At 40.6% G+C, this 21,275-nt stretch overlaps 1 protein-coding gene across 1 annotated transcript in view; it reads right to left on the bottom strand.

Annotated features, from left to right (window-relative positions):
- LAMA2 (laminin subunit alpha 2) overlaps nt 1–10,157 on the bottom strand; it is an 852,154-nt gene extending 841,997 nt beyond the window's left edge. The window contains exons 1-2 of the mRNA XM_075863715.1: nt 10,122–10,157; nt 9,082–9,172 (exon numbers count right to left, since the gene is read on the bottom strand). Coding sequence (XP_075719830.1) covers nt 9,082–9,172; nt 10,122–10,157 — 127 coding nt within the window. The remainder of the gene's footprint in view (nt 1–9,081; nt 9,173–10,121) is intronic.
- Between the last annotated feature and the right edge of the window lie 11,118 nt (nt 10,158–21,275).

Below are 21,275 nucleotides of genomic sequence, written 5' to 3'. Positions count from 1 at the left end.
GAGCACCTGGTGGATTTTGGGCCTCCTTTTTATTAGAATATATTTTAGGCACCATGTCAGCATTGAACAGGTCTAGTGGAACTAAAACAGTGGAAACCCTCCAAAAGTAACCCCATTTGGGAAACTACACCCCTCGAGGAATTTAACTAGGGGTGTAGCAAGCATTTTGACCGGCCAGTTTTTTTGCAAAAATTTTTGGAACTAGGCCATGAAAATGAAAATCTACATTTTTTCAAATAAAATGTAGGTTTAGATAATTTTTTTTCATTTCCAAAAGAACTAAAGTAGAAAAAGCACCACAACATTTGTAGAGCAATTTCTCCCGAGTAAAACAATACCCCACATGTGGTAATAAACGGTTGTTTGGACACACGGCAGGGCTTAGAATGGAAAGTGCGCCATTTGGCTCTTGGAGCTCAAATTTAGCAGGAATGGTTTGCGGAGGCCATGTCGCATTTGCAAAGCCCATGAGGTGACAAAACAGTGGAAACCCCCAACAAGTGACCCCATTTTGGAAACTATACCCCTCGAGGAATTTATCTAGGGGTGTAGCAAGCATTTTGACCGGCCAGTTTTTTTGCAAAAATATTTGGAACTAGGTCATGAACATGAAAATCTACATTTTTTCAAATAAAATGTAGGTTTAGCTAATTTTTTTTCATTTCCAAGAGAACTAAAGTAGAAAAAGCACCACAACATTTGTAGAGCAATTTCTCCCGAGTAAAACAATACCCCACATGTGGTATTAAACGGCTGTTTGGACACACGGCGAGGCTGAGAAGGGAAAGAGCGCCATTTGGCTTTTGGAACTCAAATTTAGCAGGAATGGTTTGCGGAGGCCATGTCGCATTTGCAAAGCCCCTGAGGGGACAAAACAGTGGAAATCCCCAACAAGTGACCCCATTTTGGAAACTACACCCCATTAGGAAATTATCTAGGGGTACAGTGAGCAGTTTGACCCCACAGGTGTTTTACAGAACTTATTGTAAGTAGGCCGTAAAAATGAAAATCTACATTTTTTTCAAAGAAAATGTAGGTTTAGGTATTTTTTTTTCATTTCCACAAGGACTGAAGGAGAAAAAGCACCACAACATTTGTAAAGCAACTTCTCCCGAGTAAAACAATACCCCACATGTCGTCACAAACATCTGTTTGGACACACGGTAGGGCTCAGAATGGAAGGAGCGCCATTTGGATTTTGGAATGGTTTCTGGGTGTCATGTCATATTTGCTGAGCCCCTGTAGTACTAGTACAGTGGAAACACCCCAAAAGTGACTCCATTTGGGAAACTGCACTCCCTGAGGAATCATCTAGGGGTATAGTGACAATTTTGATCCCAAAGGTTTTTTGCTGAATTAATTAGAATTAAGCCATGAAAATGAAAAATAATTTTTTTTTCCAACAAGATGTAGATTTAGATACACATTTTTCATTTTTACAAGGAATAGAGAAGAAAAAGCACCGCAACATTTGTAAAGTAATTTCTCCCGAGTACGGTAACACCCCATATGTGGTTATAATCAGCTGTTTACGTATATGGGAGCATTCAGAAGAAAAGGAGAGGTATTTATCTTTTGGAGCGTAGATTTTGCTGGAATGGTTTGCGGACGCCATGTTGCATTTGCAAAACCCCTGATGTACCAAACAAAAGTCATCCCGTTTTAGAAACTACACCCCTAAATGCATTTATCAAGGGGTGAAGTGAGAATTTAGACTCCACAGGTGTTTTTCAGAAATGAATACGCAGTGGATTGTGCAAAGTGAAAATTGCAATTTCTCCACTGATCTGCCCATTCACCGCACAAGATGTTGTGCCCCTAGAGAATCTTACCCCATAAATTGTTAAGCGGGTTCTCCCGGGTATGGTAATGCCTTACTTGTGGCCATAAATTGCTGTTTGGGCACACTGTAGGGCTAAGAAGGGAAAGACCGCCATTTTGAGCATGGATTTTGCTTGGTAATAGTTCTGTTTGGGGTTTTGCTGGTATTTCCGTTTATAATGTGGTGGCATATGTAAGCTGGCTGGAGTGTATCAGGGTATATGTAATCTGTGCGGAGTACATCAGGGCATAATAAGAGGGTATAATAATGGGGTAAATAATACAATTATCCATAGGTGTGTGTTACGCTGTGAAGCGATCCGTTATGCGCAGGCCGGTGCCACACTGATAAACGGTTTTCTTTCTTATCCCCCTTTTGTAACGTTCTGCACCTTTTGGGGAGTTTTTCTCCTTCGTAGTTTGGGAAATTTTGCTGGGAAAGTTTTGCGCTGGTATAATATGGGTGCCCTCGCTTCCAGCGGATGTGCAATGTCCCTTCCCTTTCCTAGTTCCTAAATACTAGGGCCCTAAAACTGAAGGAATGTTCCCCTCCGGCCTGCGCATTGAGATGTTTTTTCATCACCGCATTACTAGTGCCATAACTTTTTTGTTTTTCAGTTGATTGAGCGGTGTGCGGGCTTGTTTTTTGCGAGACGGGCTGTAGATTTTATTGGTACCATTTTAGAACACATACGACTTTTTGATCACTTTTTATTTCATTTTTTGGTAAAGGAAATTACCAAAAACAAGCAATTCTGGAATAGTTTTTTATTGGTTTTTTTATCGGCATCCACAGTGCACCCTAAATTACATGTTAGCTTTATTCTGCGGGTCGATACGATTACGGCGATACCAAATTTATATAGGTTTTTTTATGTATTGCAGCTTTTGCACAATAAAATCACTTTTTTTATAAAATCATTTGTTTTCTGTGTCGCCATATTCTAAGACCCATAACTTTATTATTTTTGCGTGCACAAAGCGATGTCAGGGATTATTTTTTGTGGAACGGATTGTCGTTTTTTATTAGTACTATTTTGGAGTAAATGTGACTTTTTGATCACTTTTTATAGCATTTTTTGGAAGGAGATGTGACCTAAAAACAAAGATTCTGGCGTTGTTTTTCATGGTTTTTTTTTACGGCGTTCACCGTGCGGGATAAATTACATAATAGTTTTGTAGTTTGGGTCGTTACGGACGTGGCGATACCAATTATGTATAGTTTTTTTTATTTTTACGGTTTTTCCCATAATAAAAGTCTTACTATGGGAAAAAAGTCAGTTTAGCTTTATTTTTATTTGAAATGTGTGTGTTTATATTGTTTTACCACATTTTTATTAACTTTTTTTTACTTGTCCCACTAGGGGACATGAGGGCCTGATGCCCCAATCGCTACTCTAATACACTGCACTACATACGAAGTGCAGTGTATTAGGGCGGGTTCACACGTGGCGGAATTTCACTGAAATTCCGCTGCGGACACTCCGCAGCGTTAATCCGCAGCGGTGCCGTTTGTCCATTGACTTACACTTTAATTTAGCAGTGTTCGTTTAGACTAGGCGTAAAATTCCGCTGCAGAGCATAGGCTGCGGAGCGGAATTTGGTGTCCGCAGCATGCTCTGTCTGTTGCGGAGCAGTGGCGGACTCATGGCGGAATTTCTCCATTGACTTCAATGGAGAGTCAAAATTCCGCAATGAAGTCCGCAGATCTTATGTGTGCTGCGGAGCGTATTGGTTTTACTACCATGACATTTCTTCATTCTGGCTGGACCTATGTATTTCTAGGTCTACAGCCAGACTGAGGAAGTCAATGGGGCTCCCGTAATGACGGGAGCGTTGCTAGGCAACGTCAGTAAATAGTCACTGTCCAGGGTGCTGAAAGAGTTAAGCGATCGGCAGTAACTGTTTCTGCACCCGGGACAGTGACTACCGATCTCAATATACATGTATCTGTAAAAAAACATATAAGTTCATACTTACCGAGAACTCCCTGCGTCTGTCTCCAGTCCGGCCTCCCAGGATGACGTTTCAGTGTAAGTGACGGCTGCAGCCAATCACAGGCCAAGCACAGGCTGCAGCGGTCACATGGACTGGAGCGTCATCCAGGGAGGTCGGGCTGGATGCCGAAAGAGGGACGCGTCACCAAGACAACGGGCGGTAAGTATGAATTTCTTTGACTTTCACTAGGGAAAGTGCTGTCCCTTCTCTCTATCCTGCACTGAATAGGGAGAAGGGAAGCACTTTTCCTGCAGTCCGCAGCGGCCAGTCCGCATCAATTTTCTGCACATTTTGTGCAGATCCGCAGCAGAATCTGCAACGCAGATTCTGTGCGGCATTGATGCGGACAGTTGCGGAGGAAATCCGCCACGTGTGGTCATGCCCTTAGCGATGTCAGTTATTCACTGACAGCAAGTCTATGAGGACACGCCGCAGGCTCCCGTACAAGGCAGACTCGGACGCCATCACTGGGATGCCGATCGGGTGAAAACTCTATTGAGCGCAGCATCTGAGGGGTTAATCTGCCGGATCGGAGAATAGCTCTGGTCCTGGCAGTTACAGGAGGGTGCCAGCTGTATAATACAGCTGTCACCCTGCGGTGATGGTGCCGGCTCTGCTTCTGAGCCCGCACCATCACTGCGCCGTACATATACGGCGCTTTGCGGGAAGCACCTCCCGACAGCGCCGTATATATACGGCGGATGTCGGGAAGGGGTTAAACCAGATTCCAGCTCTCAATTTACAGAGGTCCCTAGGAAAATATAAGCAGCAACTTGATTGGGAGCTATAGGAACTAGTCCACTTTACCATGCACTAGTATTTATCACTATCACCCGAAAGTTTGTAAAGTTTGTTTAAAGTGTAGGATCTCAAGTCAGATACATATAAATGTCATTCCAATGAAGGATTAAGTACAGTCATTGGCTCAAATTAGAATGGAAAAAACATAAGCATGCAAGGGAGGAAAAAATAAACATGAAGACCGTATAAATAAACTACTATGGGTAAAATGAGATAGCTATTGTTTTAAGTATCCCTAGAATCCCTGCAAGGGAACATATTTTTTTAGCTGACAGTCATGGCTTATTATATGCTATAGATTTAGCTGGGCCTATCATAGAAATGTTTTGCTGTTAGTCAAAAAATAATACAAAATAGAACTCATTATTATCAGATATAAACATTACCTTAAACAATAGATCTTTAACAAAATTTACAATTCCCAGTCAAATATTAAAAATGTACCATAATATTGTCCATAGGGGGCAGTATAATGATATTCAGTGTGTAAAATAAAGAAAAATAGTATAATGGGCTTGAAAGTAACAGCCAAACTTCAAGACAGAAGTAAGCTTAAAGGGAACCAGTCACCAGCATTTCACATATTGAACTTTACTTATCCCTCACTGGCCGCTGCTATCAAACCTTCATTGCCGTTATCCCCTCTCCTAAACTCCTCCTCCAACTGTAAATAACGGTCTGCGAACACTTTGCGCCTTTTATCATAATAATCCGGTGTCCCGTTGTACGCACATACCAGAAGAGAACATCAAAGCACAAGCGCAGGATTTTGTGTGCTGGGGAAAGGCGTGAAGCTGCGAAACAAACGTAAGGAGGCGGGGTAAAGTCGGAAAGGCTTGAAGAATGAAGATTTGACTCTTTTCAAACGAAGATCTGACTCTTTTCAAACGAAGATATGACTCTTTTCTGCTCATTAGCATACGGTGTGGGAACACTAAAAGGCTGAATACTAAAGCTACAGAGCCGACTAAGAAGACAATCATAGGTAATATGGAAACTATTTTTCACCCACTACCACCAGGTATTGCTGGTTTAATAGGTGAAATGCTGGTGACAGGTTCCCTTTAAAGGGTATGTAAAGTCTCAATGAGATTTGTTAAATGATATTTAAAGCATTTCAGCTGCGTATTTAGTTGCTGCTTAGAAAAACAAAAACAAATTGTCAGTATTTAAACAACAATTAAAGTAGATAAAGTTCCAATCTGTATTTTGTTGCTAAAACAATTATTGGGAGCCTCAGAAGAAAAGCTAGACTGAACCTATTCTTTAAATCAGTGTTTCCCAATCCAGGACTTGAACATTTAAATCATATTATTATATAGCTGAGAAAAATGTATTCAGACATGAAGATGAAGATAAGCCCACAACATAGAAACCACATAGTAAAGGCTAGAGAACTTTACAACTATAAAACACGCCATACGTAGGTTAATTCAGGCTGACAATAGAATTTAGATTCATTTCATCAAATGTCTGCCTTGATCACTGATCTCTGCCCAAATGATAGTAAGAACAATTGAAATGTACATAAACATGAGGTTTACATATGCATTTCCAAACATTTTGCTGCAGGTCATCTTTCATTAACCCCCTTAATGACATGGCCAATTTGTTTGTTTTTTTTTCGTTTTTTCCCCCCGCCTTCCAAAAGCTATAACTCTTTTATTTGTTCGTCAAAATAGCCATATGAGGGCTTGTTGTTTGCGGGACAAGATTTAGTTTTTCATGGCACCATTTATTGCACTGCATAATGTACTGGAAAGCTAAAAAGCTTGAAAAAAATATTTGTGGGGTGAAATGGGCAAAAAACTGCGATTACGCCATATTTTTGGGGGTTTTGTTTTTACGGTGTCCATCAGGCAGTAAAAACGACATATTCACCTTATTATACAGGTTGATACGATTACAGTAAAACCAAATTTATATGTTTGGCTTTATGTCTTACCACTTTTCAAAAAATAAATATTTGCTAAAAACAAAAAAAAATTGTGTCACCATATTCTGAGAAACATAATTTTTTTATTTTTTCAGCAATTTAGTGGTGTGAGGGCTTACATTTTGCGGGGTGAGCTGTAGTTTTCATCAATATCATTTTGAGGTACATGCGACTTTTTGATCACTTTTTATAAAAAAATTTTGGAGAGCTAAGGTGACCAAAAAGCAGCAATTTGCATGTTTTATATATATATATATTTTTTTTTTTTACAGAGTGGTTTAAACAATGCTATATTGTAATAGTTCAGACTTTTACAGACAAGGCGATACCAGTTATGTTATCTTTTTTTTTTTTAACATTGCTTTAGAGAAAAAATGGGAAAAGGTTTCTTTTGAACTTTCAATATTTTTTTTTTGGAACATTAAAAAAAACTTTATTTAACTGTTTTTTAACTTTTTTATTAGTCCTCCTAGGGGACTTGGACCAGCAGTCATTGGATTGCTTGCATGATATACTGCAAAACTAATGTATTGCAGTATATCGTTATACTGACAGTCTCCTTTGACAGGGCTTCAAAGGAGTACAAAGATGGCAGACCTGGGGGCGTTCACTAGGCGCCCAGGTTGCCATGACAACCATCGGCTTCCCCCGATTGTGTCCTGGCGGGCGATGACGCGTTGGACGGGGGCAACCCTCTGTTTTTTGACCTCTGCATTTAAGGTGTTAAACGGGCAGAAATAAAGTTATCTTTGATTCTGCCCGTTGCAGTGAGGTGTCGGCTGTATTACACAGCCATAACCCGCTGTGTGTGGAGCGAGCTCAGCTTCCCCTTAACGGCTGTCACGTTCTAGTACGTGACATGTCGTAAAGGGGTTAATTTATAGTAGGTAGGCTACAGTGAAGGCTAGAAGGGATTATTGGACACATACATTAACCAATATAGACATCAATTTCAGCCTTTATTTCATGTAGATAGAATATAAAAATCATATTTGAATAGTATAGATATAGCAGATGAATATTATCTTCTGGCTCCAACATTATGTATAATGCTCTGATATGAATAGGTGACAAGTTGAGTATTGTATTTCTAATGCTCTGCATCTGATAACAGCTGCACATATGTTGCCAACACAGTAAGAATGTATGCATCATTGCATAGCTTGAAGCTCCTTGGCCCCAATGCAAAATCTACAAAAAAAGACAAACCCAAAAATTACACGTCATTTATAGAACTGGTCTCCTTCAATGGTGCAGAGGGACATTATTAGGCTCCGGGGCCCATATGCGACTGCAAACTCTGCATCCTCTTTAGTTATACTCTGGTATCTTTTGTTACAAAGTCAAATATTGCTAGAATTCCCTACTTTAATGCAATCTGATGTCAGGCCTGATAACTTTTCTAGGATGAATACACCGCCTATTAAAAAAAATGCATATTTCATTTTAATGCTGGGTGGATTTATCAAGAATAGTCTAGCATAAATATATTCAAAATGGTTGTAAGCACTATAAATGACGCCGTCAGCTGTGCCATCCACTCCATTGACTAGACTGTGTTGATGTCTAATTACAGGTGTCAATATAGTATCAGACTTCTACTTTTCCCATTTTGCCACTGAAGTGAAGCTGCAGTTGACATAACTGCCACCAGGATCGGGCTGGCAGCTTTAAGACCTTAGCGCTATGCTACAGTAGAAAGGGTGTCCGGGTGGAATAAAGCTATTTAGACCTGACATTTTATCCAAAGTGACAGTAACTGGATAGTCAAGTTAACACTTTTTTGTTGATGCATTGTAGTAGTGGAGGTAGGTATTAAATGACTACTGCTCTAAGCATATTCTTCGTTTTATACCTTTAAAACACCAGTTTTACTACAACACTACTACCTGTGAACATGGACCTGAAGATGTAGAGGATTTACTTATATGACTGAAATTGCTCTTAACCATTCCGGGGGTTGCTTTATAATGTACAAATAAATATTATCCTAAAGAAACATGGATGCAAGTTACAATAAACAAGTTTGTGAGGTCCGAAGAACATACATGCACATTTAACCTTGACCCGGGTTTAAAGCAGCATTACTAGATAACATCATATAAAATGTACCAACATGTAGTATATGGATTGCAAAGGAATTAAATGTGAAGTTCCAGCTTGGCGTAAGTTAAGTTTCTTGTTACATTGAAGAAATAGTGAAACGAATAAAGTTCAAGGAAAATATAAATTGTTAAAACTAAATGTGGCTTTTATAAGCATCCAAAAAAGTAGAGAACATAAGAACAAAACTTGGCTATGATGGAACCCAAACTAAAAGTTACATCAAAGAGTATACATGCAGTTACACTTAAAAAGATTGAAGGACACTGTATGCAGAGTGCATATTTGTTCTTCACTGTTCTTTTCAGCTGTCACAGAAAAATTTTGTATTTGATATCTGGGGCATCAGCAATAGTTATAGAAAGTGCCATTGTTGTATTGAACAAACACACAAACAAGATACACACCACACAAAACCTTACCTCTCTGTTGAGCCTGGGTGTATCCGATAAGCATCAAAGTTAGGAAAACTGCAAACAAAGTTCTTTGTGCCATGATCCACAGATAAATGTTCTATATTTCGTAGAAAGAAAGGCACTGAGGAGACGCCTCTTCTTGCCTTCCTATTGCTCACTGACTGCAGCTGTGTGCCAGACACAGAGAAACTCCAACTAAGATTTCAGGCTAAAGTTAGAGACAGTTTGAATACTATACTCCTCCTTTTTAGCTCCCACTGAGACTCCAAGAGGCAGTTCATTTATATATTTGGACAGTCTAGGCACCTGACTTCTGTTAAGCACATCTTCATCCTTTGTTATTCATAAGTTTATAAAGTTTAAACAAATAAGCACATACAGTCCTGTGAATTACCACTATATATTGTGTTATAACTATCTACAAAATCATCACACTCCGCAGAGCCTTATCTGGGGCACCTTATAGAAGTGTCATATATAAAGAAGTCATATCTATAAAAATGATATATAATACTATTACCCCTGCTTATACTAGTTGCATTATAATTAAAATGCACTGTTGACATAAAAACACTATAAATTTGTAAAACAAATATGTTAAGTATCTAGTTGATGTTATAGAACCAAGCCTCTAAATATTAAGGTGTCACCTTCATTAAGAAACCTGGTGGTTAGTGCAAAATGAGATAGTAGTGCCCATTTTCTTTAAGATTTCATTATATATATATAGTATATGGATAAAAGTGTTGGGACACACCTTTTAATCACTGAATTCAGGTGTTTCATTCAGTCCAGGTGTATAAAAGAAAAAAACAGCCCCTAGCCATGCAGGCTACCTTTACTAACATTTGTGAAATAATGGGTTGTTCTATAGAGCTCACTGAATTCCAGAGTGGTACTGTAATAAGATGCCATCATTTCAACAAGTCAGTTTCTGAAATTGTTTCCCTCCTAGATATTGCCCCATCAACTGTGGGTGGTATTATTGTAAAGTGGAAGCGTTTTGGAACCACACCAACTTAGCCACAAAGAGGCAGATAACTTACAGTTACAAAGCGGGGTCGCCGAGTCCTGAGGCGCATAGTGCATAAAAGTTGCCAATGCTCTGCTGACTTAAAGGGGTTTTCCCAACAGGGATATTTCTGACATATCCATAGGATATGTCATAAATGCCAGATAGATGCGGGTCCCACCTTTGGGACCCGCACTTATCTCTAGAACGGGGCCGCCTAAACCCCATTCTACTTTCTTCTGCTCTTGCTGCTTCCCAGCCCCTTCCTGGCTTTATGGTCAGGAGTTTTGAAAACAGTGTAGCTCGCTGAGCTACGCTGTTTCCGTAAGTCCCATAGTAGTGAATGGCAGTTATGGAAGCAGTGTAGCATGCAAGCTATGTTGTTTCCGTAACTACTATTCAGTTCTATGGGGCTTACGGAAACAGCGTAGCTCAGCGAGATACGCTATTTCCTTCTTTAAATTCTCCTGCTTCAGCCGGAGCAGCAGAATAGGGTTTAGGGGGCTCTGTTCTATAGATAGGTGCAGGTCCCAGAGGTGGGACCCGCATCTACCTGACATTTATGACATATCCTGTGTATATTCCAAAAGAAATAGTAGGACAACAGCACACGTCTCCAAATCTTCAAAGTGGTTTTATTGTCAAGACATCCACAATAGACAGGCAACGTTTCGACCCATAGTGAGTGAGGGGTCTTTGTCAAGCCTCACTATGGGTCGAAACGCTGCCTGTCTATTGTAGATGTCTTGACAATAAAACCACTTTGAAGATTTGGAGACGTGTGCTGTTGTCCTACTATTTCTTTTGGAATTTACATCATGCCGGAGTGGGTTTGCCTGGCTTGACAGCGTGCACCGCACCAGGTTCGGGACTTGTGCTGCTTCAAAACTCCTTTTTTTCCTGATATCCTGTGTATATGTCATAAATGTCCCTGGTGGGAAAACCCCCTTAATAGCTGCTGAGTTCCAAACCTCCTCTGGCATTAACATCAACACAAAAACTGCACGCCAGGAGCTTCATGGCATTGGTTTCCGTTGCCAATAATGTCAAGCGTCGGATGGCGTGGTGTAAAGCACGCCACCACTAGACTCTGGAGCAGTGGAAATGTGTTTTGTGGAGTGACAAATCACGTTCTCGGTCAGTCTGATAGACGAGTCTGGGTTTGGTGAATGCCAGGGGAATGTTACTTACTTGACTGCATTGTGCCAACTGTAAAGTTTGGTGGAGGAGTGATAATGCTATGGGGTTGTTTTTCAGGGGTTGGGCTACGTAGGTCCCTTAGTTCTAGTGAAGGGAAATCTTAATGCTTCAGCATACCAAAACATTTTGGACAAATGTATGCTTCCGACTTTATGGGAACAGTTTGAGGAAAGCCATTTTTTTGTTCCAGCATGGCTGTGCACAAAGCAAGGTCCAGAAAGGTATGGTGTGGTGAGTTTAGTATGGAAAACCTTGACTTGCCTGCATAAAGCCCTGACCTCAACCCTATCGAACACTTTTGGGATGAAATACAACGGAGATTGCAGGCCCTCTCGTCCAACATCAGTTTCTGACCTCACAAATGCTCTTCTGGATGAATGTGCAAAATTCCCATAGACACACTCCAAAATCTTGTAGAAGGCCTTGCAAGAATAGTGGAAGCTGTTTTCGCTGCAATGGCGTACCAGCTACATATTAATGTGTATGGATTTAGAATAGGATGTCATAAAAGATATATATATATATATATATATATATATATATATATATATACACACATGTATAACAGTATTCTCCAGTATTTTTCACCTATACACTGAACAGGTGAAAGATGCTTTATTGGTGGGGATCCGACCGCTGGGACTGCCACCACTCTCCAGAACAGGGCGCCCGGTCCCCGTTTACCCCCAGGCTCAAGACAGTGGCTGGCGATCAGTGGTTCTGATCATCAGTGGTAGTTTCTGCGGTCGTATCCCCACTGATCTAGCATTTTCAATTATCCAGTGGACTGGTGAAAAATTATTAAGGCTGGAATACCTCTTTAAAATCTTTATGAATTTAACTGCAGGTATATTCCAAAATCAAGCATTTGATCTACTGTACAAATAAATGTATATATATACACTACCGTTCAAAAGTTTGGGGTCACCCAGACAATTTTGTGTTTTCCATGAAAACTCACACTTATATTTATCAAATGAGTTGCAAAATGACTAGAAAACATAGTCAAGACATTGACAAGGTTAGAAATAATGATTTTTATTTGAAATAATAATTTTCTCCTTCAAACTTTGCTTTCGTCAAAGAATGCTCCATTTGCAGCAATTACAGCATTGCAGACCTTTGGCATTCTAGCTGTTAATTTGCTGAGGTAATCAGGAGAAATTTCACCCCATGCTTCCAGAAGGCCCTCCCACAAGTTGGATTGGCTTGATGGGCACTTCTTGCGTACCATACGGGCAAGCTGTTCCCACAACAGCTCTATGGGGTTGAGATCTGGTGACTGCGCTGGCCACTACATTACAGATGGAATACCAGCTGCCTGCTTCTTCCCTAAATAGTTCTTGCATAATTTGGAGGTGTGCTTTGGGTCATTGTCCTGTTGTAGGATGAAATTGGCTCCAATCAAGCGCTGTCCACAGGGTATGGCATTGCGTTGCAAAATGGAGTGATAGCCTTTCTTATTCAAATTCCCTTTTACCTTGTACAAATCTCCCACTTTACCAGCACCAAAGCAACCCCAGACCATCACATTACCTCCACCATGCTTGACAGATGGCGTCAGGCACTCTTCCAGCATCTTTTCAGTTGTTCTGCATCTCACAAATATTCTTCTGTGTGATCCAAACACCTCAAACTTCGATTCGTCTGTCCATAACACTATTTTCCAATCTTCCTCTGTCCTATGTCTGTGTGCTTTTGCCCATATTAATCTTTTCCTTTTATTAGCCAGTCTCAGATATGGCTTTTTCTTTGCCACTCTGCCCTGAAGGCCAGCATCCCGGAGTCGCCTCTTCACTGTAGACGTTGACACTGGCGTTTTGCGGGTATTATTTAATGAAGCTGCCAGTTGAGGACCTGTGAGGCGTCTATTTCTCAAACTAGAGACTCTAATGTACTTGTCTTGTTGCTCAGTTGTGCAGCGGGGCCTCCCACTTCTCTTTCTACTCTGATTAGAGCCTGTGTGTGCTGTCCTCTGAAGGGAGTAGTACACACCGTTGTAGGAAATCTTCAGTTTCTTGGCAATTTCTCACATGGAATAGCCTTCATTTCTAAGAACAAGAATAGACTGTCGAGTTTCACATGAAAGCTCTCTTTTTCTAGCCATTTTGAGAGTTTAATCGAACCCACAAATGTAATGCTCCAGATTCTCAACTAGCTGAAAGGAAGGTCAGTTTTATAGCTCCTCTAAACAGCAAAACTGTTTACAGCGGTGCTAACATAATTGCACAAGGGTTTTCAAGTGTTTTCTAATCATCCATTAGCCTTCTAACACAGTTAGCAAACACAATGTACCATTAGAACACTGGAGTGATTGTTGCTCGAAATGGTTCTCTATACACTTATGTAGATATTGCATTAAAAACCAGACGTTTGCAGCTAGAATAGTCATTTAGCACATTAAAAATGTATAGAGTGTATTTCTGATTAATTCATTGTTATCTTCATTGAAAAAAACTGTGCTTTTATTTAAAAAATAAGGAAATTTCTAAGTGACCCTAAACATTGAACGGTAGTGTATATATATATATATATATATATATATATATACATATATATATATATATATACATACACATAGATCAGTGGGGATCCGACCGCTGAAATAACCACCGATGATCAGAACCACTGATCGCCAACCATCGTCTTGCGCCTGGGGGTAAATGGGATCCCTGTTCTGGAGAGTGGTGGTGGTCACCTGTTCAGTGGGTAGGTGAAAAATGCTGGAGGATAGTGTTATTTCGCTAGATTAAACACACTATTTGAAATTGGCCAAATTGCTTATTTAGAAATAAAAGGTCAAAGTAGGGAATTTTCTAAGTGAAAAGTTAGTACCACTCTAAAGCCATCGTGAAACTTCCAGTGTGCCCTGCAGGCTGTGAGGACATGTTGGGAATAGTAGTTTCACAACAGCTGTAAGTTCACGTTACTTTAATGGAATTCAAATTCTTTCATGTCAGAGTATATAGTATATTTATGAAAGGAGCTAAATTCAACATTAAGGTCACCTGCTTCATACTGTAGTAAAAGCTTAACCAGTGTCACTAATTTTACTACAGCTATAAACAGAAGCAAGTTATTATATGTTGTCTGGTCTCTGTGGTTGATATCCCCTGAGCAGTTTGTCACATCTGTAAGCTGCTCACTCTGTTTCAGTTCTTATCTGCCTAAAAACAGTACACATAGTATAAGCTGCGTGGCTACATCACTAGTCCGGGTCATATGCATATACAATACTTCCATTCGTTTACTGCCATAGGACAGAAATAGACAGGGGAGTGATCTGTTCATTATGTAGTATTCAGTGTTTGGGGGTAAACCATTCATATTGCCTTCATCCTAAGACTGGCCACAAAAAAAGAGTCAATAAAAGTGGAAAAGAAAGCAGCAATTAGTAATTAAAGTAAGTGCGCCAACGCGATTCCAATAATACAGTATTTTTGAAGAATTTTGCATAATCTAATGGGACTTAAATTTATAGCATTGAACCTGGAGGATTTAAGGTCACCAGTTGGCCAGTGTTTTACCCATACATTCTGCTACAATAATAACAGCTGAAGAGTACACCAAATGGGAGGTACTCATTGGACGGCAGTACATCATACAGGCTTCATAGGAGTTATTATTTTTAAGCAGTGATGATAGAAATTAGAGATAAGTAATTGATAAACCTATTTTCTGAATTCATTAAATTGTGGGTTACTTTCTATTCATCACAGGTAATAGCACTTGTATAATGGTCGCTTTCCTGTCCTGTAGAGATAGGTGAAGAAAAAGGATTATATTCTCCAGCGCTGTCCAGTATTGTTGAATTCATGAAATCAATCCAAGGCAGGAGGTATAGAATAAGAAATATGTTTAATAGGTAAAATAGCTACGCGTTACGAGATCGAACCGATCTCTTCATCAGGCATAAGAAAACATACATGTTGCTGGGAGAGCCCAGCAGGGTTTAAATAGATTAAAAAACCGCCAAAGTCAAAGTAAACATCATTGGGGTCAAGGGTTAAAAGGACTAACATTGAAAGGATGCAATTAGATACATTTCTATCATTAATGGCTTTCACAGAAAGTGTAAATATAAACATTGTGACAGATCAGCGAGGTGTGTGGTTAGGCACAGTGGATACATAAGAAAACATTTTCCGTTATGCTGGCGGGGCTGGCAGTCCGCCAGGCCTGCAAATGTAGTGATATCTTGCTATGGAGACATGGTGCATTGTGCTAGCAGCCTGAGAATAAAAGAACAGGAAATGCAGTGTCGGTGTTCTCTGGTCCCCATAGGGATCAATCTACGATATTTTGCCAGCCGCTCTCAGCTGTCTGGGGGAATTGTAAGATGTGCATCCCAGGTTTCTATAGTGATTGTACGCTAGAAGGCTGAGAGACGGTTTGGAGTCTCAGGTTGTTATGGAGACGGGTTAGCGCCTCTGACAGGGGAATCACTCTGGGTGTACAGAAGCTCGGAGTTATCAAAATCGGCTGTGCTATGTCGTAGCTCCTTTTTGAAAGGAAGAGTTTGACAATTGATATCATTGTTACTGGGTACTGCTTGTTTCTGCTGGCGGTGTGATGGTAGGTTTTTGATAAGATGTATAAGGATGAGAGACGGGGAGGAGGGTAAGTATATGTGTATGCATACACTTGACCCAAAAGAAGTCCCAGGGGGTCTGGTATCATCTATAGTTAGGAGGAGACATTGATTTAAAGAAATGGATAGATTAATAGAGTAGTAGATAAATGAAGAATATTTGTTGGATTTTGGAGGTGGGGGGGTTAACCAAATATGAATAGGTACAATAAAATAGAGAATAACATCTGGCTGGGGAGGCGATTGATGTCGGGAAGAAAAATAGTGGATCGAGAGTCTGGAATGGTGGTTACTGTGATCCGGTAGGGGAACTGAGGTATCAAATAATGGTTTATGTGACCTCATTGAGGCCTAGGGGTTTGAGAGTATCTAGTTTATGGATCCAAAATATCTCCCTTTTACATATGTTCTCAAAAGTGTTGCTAAGGGAGGGCTCTATTCATTCGATTGGGCTAATGGGGAAACAATTAAAATCTCCCTTGTGTTCAATAGTGCAATGACGTGATATGCTATGCTGCATAAATTGTTTGGTACAGTTCGACCTATGCTTGTTGAGGCGACAATGTAGGGGCTGTATTGTTCTACCTACATATTGTTTTTTGCAGGTGCAATTGATTAAATAGATGACGTTTGATGATTTACAATTGAGACAGCGTTTGGTGGGGAAGGAGGTTCCTGTGGAGTTTGACTTGAAATTGGTTAGTAGGTGGGTAATGGTATTACAACAGATGCATTTTTTTATATCACAATTGTAACTGCCCAATGTTCCTATTTTTTTTCTTCTCCGAGGGTCTATCTTTGTTCCAGTGTCGGATTCTGCGAGGTGCTAATATGTTTTTGTTTTTTTTTTTACATAGGAGCACGTCTGAAGGTTATTGTGGGTTTGTGGGGTATAATTGGTTTGAGGTACAGATCTAGTTCAAGTATGTCCCAGTGTCTCTGTAAACTATGCAAATTGTTTTTGTGTGCTGTGGTGATAAAATTAAGGTTATTGGTGGTTAGCATATTGGTCTGAGTGGAAGAGGTTGTTTTTTGGGGGCTAAGCAAGCAGTTGAGAGGTTTTTCTAAATGCTTCTATTAGTAGATGCTTTAGATAGCCTTTCTCACAAAATTGGGATTTTAGAATTCTAGATTGGGTGACAACATCTTTGTCAAGAGCGCAGTTTTTCCGTATCCTTTTGTATTTACTGAATGGTATATTCTTTATCCATTTTGAAAAATGCCCACTTTTGTATTCCAGGTAGATGTTAGTGTCCACTATTTTTAAAGAAGGTTTTTTGTTGTAAAATTGTGATTAGTGAATGAAATGACAAGATCCAAGTATTCAATAGCTGTATTGTTCAAATTGCTGGTAAAGGTGAGGCCCTACAAATTATTGTTCAGGGATTCGCAGAAAAGTATAGCTTTATCATTTTTGCCCTTCCATAAAAAGAAAAGGTCATCAATGTACCTCTTGTGCATCAGTATGTTTGGTTTAGCCAAGGGTGGTTCCAGAAGTGTACATATTCAAAATCCCCCATGAATAAATTGGCATAGCTGGGGGCCACACGGGTCGCCATAGCTGTACCTTTAACCTGGGGGAACTTAAACAGTAATTGTTTGAAAGTGAATATTTTATTTTTGAGGATAAATTCCATACTTTTCAGAAGGAAATTGGTTTGTAGAGGGTTCATATCCGAATCTTTTGTTAGAAATTTTTTAAGACTAGTAAGGCCCAAATGGTGGTCGATGTTACTGTACAGGGCACTAACATCTAAGGTAATGAAAATTATATCTGTGGTGTGTTTTACAATTTTAAGTTCACTGATGAGCTTTGTGGAGTTTTTAAGAAAACTGGGGAGGTTGGTGACATATTTCTGAAGAAGATCTAAATCATGGGACAGATGGCAGGTTGGTGAATGGATGCCTGAGATAATCGATCTGCCTGGTGGGTCTGTGGTGGATTTGTGAATTTTGGAAAGATTGTACAAAAAATGGGTTTGTGTGTTTCGGGGAAGAATGTAATTTCTCTCTTGTTTATTTCAAATAGTCTGTGTGTGGGCTGTATTTTTGAGAGTTTTGAGTTCCTCAGTTATTGTTTCAGTAGGGTTTCTGATGAGTGGACTATAGTAGGTAGAGTCCGATAAAATGCGGAGGGCCTCCTTTTCATACTCGGTTATATGCTGAATGACGTGCCACCCCCTTTGTCAGCTGACTGTATGATGATTTTGTCATTGTTTTTTAGTCTTTTAATGGCTTTGTGTTCTCGTTTGGTTAGATTATCCTTGGAGGTAATTAGTGCTATTTCCAATTCATTAAGGTCTCTGGCTACTAAATGATGAAATGTTGAAATGAAAGTTCCTTAGTTCTCTGTGGGATAGAATTTTGAGGGAGGTTTTTAGTTGGTGGGAGTGAATGGATCAGTAGGAGTGGGATCCATGGTGGTGGTCATGTTTTGCTTGGATGCTGATATTTGGAAATGTCTCTTTAAAGTAAGTTTTATTGTGTATCTATGTAGGTCATGGAAGAGGTCAAACCCTCTGGCAGACGTATTGGGGCAAACAGAGGCGTTTTTGCAATAAGGATAATTCTTCTGTCTTTAATGGGTGTTGTGAAAGATTGAATATTGGGATCTGTATTTCAGGGGTCGGTGAGGTTATGCTTTTTTTCTTTTAATCTCCTCTGTTGCCTCTATGTCGTTTTTTCCTTTTCTGTTTTGTGGTAGAAAGAAATCTTTGATGGTGCGTGATCCCTGAAGTTTGTTGCTCGAGGGTGGTGGGAGTAGCTTTGAGTGGGGAATAATTCCTAATGTGGCCGGGTGAACCATTCCTAAAAAGCTGGAGCTGTGGGTGGGAGAGAGATCTGAGACCAAACAGTGGCCTGTGAGGGTTGGGAGGAGAGTTGTAAGGAATGGTACTATAGGTGGTTGGTCTCCATTTGTGTTATCTAGAAGGATCGGTATGGTGGGGGAGGGACTGAGGGCCAAGTTTATGGGGAGGGGTTCTGTCCTGTCTGACAGTTCAACATGAATACAAAAATTGCACAACCCCACCCCCACACATAAAAAATAATGCTGAAGCAGCAAGTCAACATCTCTGTATGAACAGCACTCGATAGAGCACATTTAGTTTTATATGTTAACTTTAACCCTCTACTTATACAATCTGTAGCTATCATTACAGCAACAATTTCACAACTAATGCCTTAAAAATGTAAATTTTCTCAATCTTACACTACAAATTTAATTAATGTAGTATTCTGCATATGGAAATATGAAAAGTGAATAAAAATGTAATTCTATTTTCAGGGACACCTTGGGATGAGACCATTATGCAGAGAAATTTACTTTTCCCTTTAAGGCTATATTCACATCTGCGTCGGGCCTTTCTGTTGTTCTGCTCTGTCAGAGGAGCAGAACAAGGGAAAACCAGAAATTACGGTTCTGTAGTACCATGGACACCACTGGCGGTTCTTCGGAACCCATTGACTTTAATGGGTTCTGTCGGCTTGCCTTCGGGGTGTCCGTGGTTTCACTGGAAACAATAGCGCAGTATGCTGTGCTATTGTTTACAATAATCTCTGTTGGATCTGCAACAGAGGACCCTAACGGAGCCTCCAACGCAGATGTGAACATAGCCTAATCTGTACTTTTCATAATATATAGGATAGGGAAAAGGATATTGGAAAATATGTTGTTGTTGCTTTTGGTGGTGGTAGTGGTAGGAGCCACCAAGGTGTGACAGTGGTGGTTATAGTAGGCGAAGATATATTGGGGTGCTGATGGTGGTATCTAAAAAGTTATCTTATCAAACAGATAATTACATTTATTCTAAAGTCAGGGAAAGTATTTATATACTGACTCCACTGACAAACCACTGTGAAAGACTTTGACACTAGGACCTATTTAACTATGATATTTATTTTTTCCAATATCTTATACAGATGTGTCCACCCTTACTTTTTTCTTGAATTGCGTTAAATTATAACATTTGTTACGATAATTCAATACACCCTTGCGCCATTAAGTAAAAACAGTATAAATTAAACATATACCTTTTTTTAACATGGGAGTCTATGGGCGACAGATAGCTGATGATAGCATCTATCCATTGCATCTTACACAGCCATCCAGTAAAAAAATTTATACGTTTTGATAACAAGGAAGTCTATGCAGCACTGTACAGAGCTTGTCACCATTTACATCAGTTCCTTTCCCCAATGGAAAAAAAACAGAGGACACCCCCCGCAAACACAGGGAGAACATACAAACTCCATGCAGATATTGTCAATGGTATGGTCAGATTTGAGCCCAGGACCCCAGTGCTACAGGGCAGCAGTCCTAAATTTTAGAAATCTCTCTCAGAAATCTTATTTTCTATTCCCAATAATAGCATCTTTAACTGTCTTTCATATCAGTTTCAGATATGGCCACAGGTTAGTAAAGCCACACAGTATATAGCAATCATGTGGAAGGCAGTCCCACAGTCCAAACAGTAACTTCGGAGAGTATAAATTCCCCCAGCCTGTACGCAATAAGACAATTCCATAGTCCAACTAGTGTGCTCAGGGCCGCCATCAGGGGGGTATTAGGGGTACTACTGTAGGGGGCGCGGCCAAACTTAATTGAAAGGGGGGCCCGGCAACTGCCGCGACTTGCCTTTGGTAGAAAAAAACAGGCCCCTGCAATGGGACCTGTTCTTTTCACCAAAACAATGTCGTGAGCTGCGGGCCCCCCTCTCGTCAAACACCGCCGTGAGCTGCGGGCCCCCCTCTCGTAAAACACAGCCGTGAAACACCGCCCGCGCGCGCTCGACCGCAAATGCGAGCCCGCGCATGCTCGATCGCACAAGCGCGCGCGCACAAAGGACCACAGGCGCGCGCCCGCGCGCGAACGACCGGGCGTGCCGGCGCGCAACCTGCTCGTGCCCGCAGCGCAAGAATATCGCTGAACTACTGGCGCACAGACTACTTACCTGCTGGCCCGCCTCCGCCTTCGCCTCCTCCGCCTCCTCCTCCTCCATAGCATAGCTGCGTAAGGAGAGGGGGAGGAGTCCATTTGTTGCGCGGCGGCAGGAGTTCTACGGTCCCCGCCATTTTCTGGAGCCTGGAGGTGAAGGACTGGACATCTGGACCGAAGACATCGCCTGACGAGGACTGGAGTGGGAGCAGTTCTTCTGACACAGTGAGTAAAATGTCTCAAAGTGCTGTTTAAGTATGGCCCTGTTCACACAGAGTATTTTGCAGGCCGATAAAATCTGCCTCAAAATTCCTTAAAGAATTTTGAGGCAGAGTTTGACCTGCCCACACTATCTTGCCGCGTTTTTTGCTGCGTTTTTTGCCTGCGGCGATTGAGGACAGCAGACAAAAAACGCAGCGAAAAATGCATTTTCTGCCTCCCATTGATTTCGATGGGAGGTC

The sequence above is a fragment of the Rhinoderma darwinii genome, chromosome 4 (assembly GCF_050947455.1).
Source record: "Rhinoderma darwinii isolate aRhiDar2 chromosome 4, aRhiDar2.hap1, whole genome shotgun sequence".
NCBI lineage: Eukaryota > Metazoa > Chordata > Amphibia > Anura > Rhinodermatidae > Rhinoderma > Rhinoderma darwinii.
This window is presented reverse-complemented; position numbering and strand designations above follow the sequence as displayed.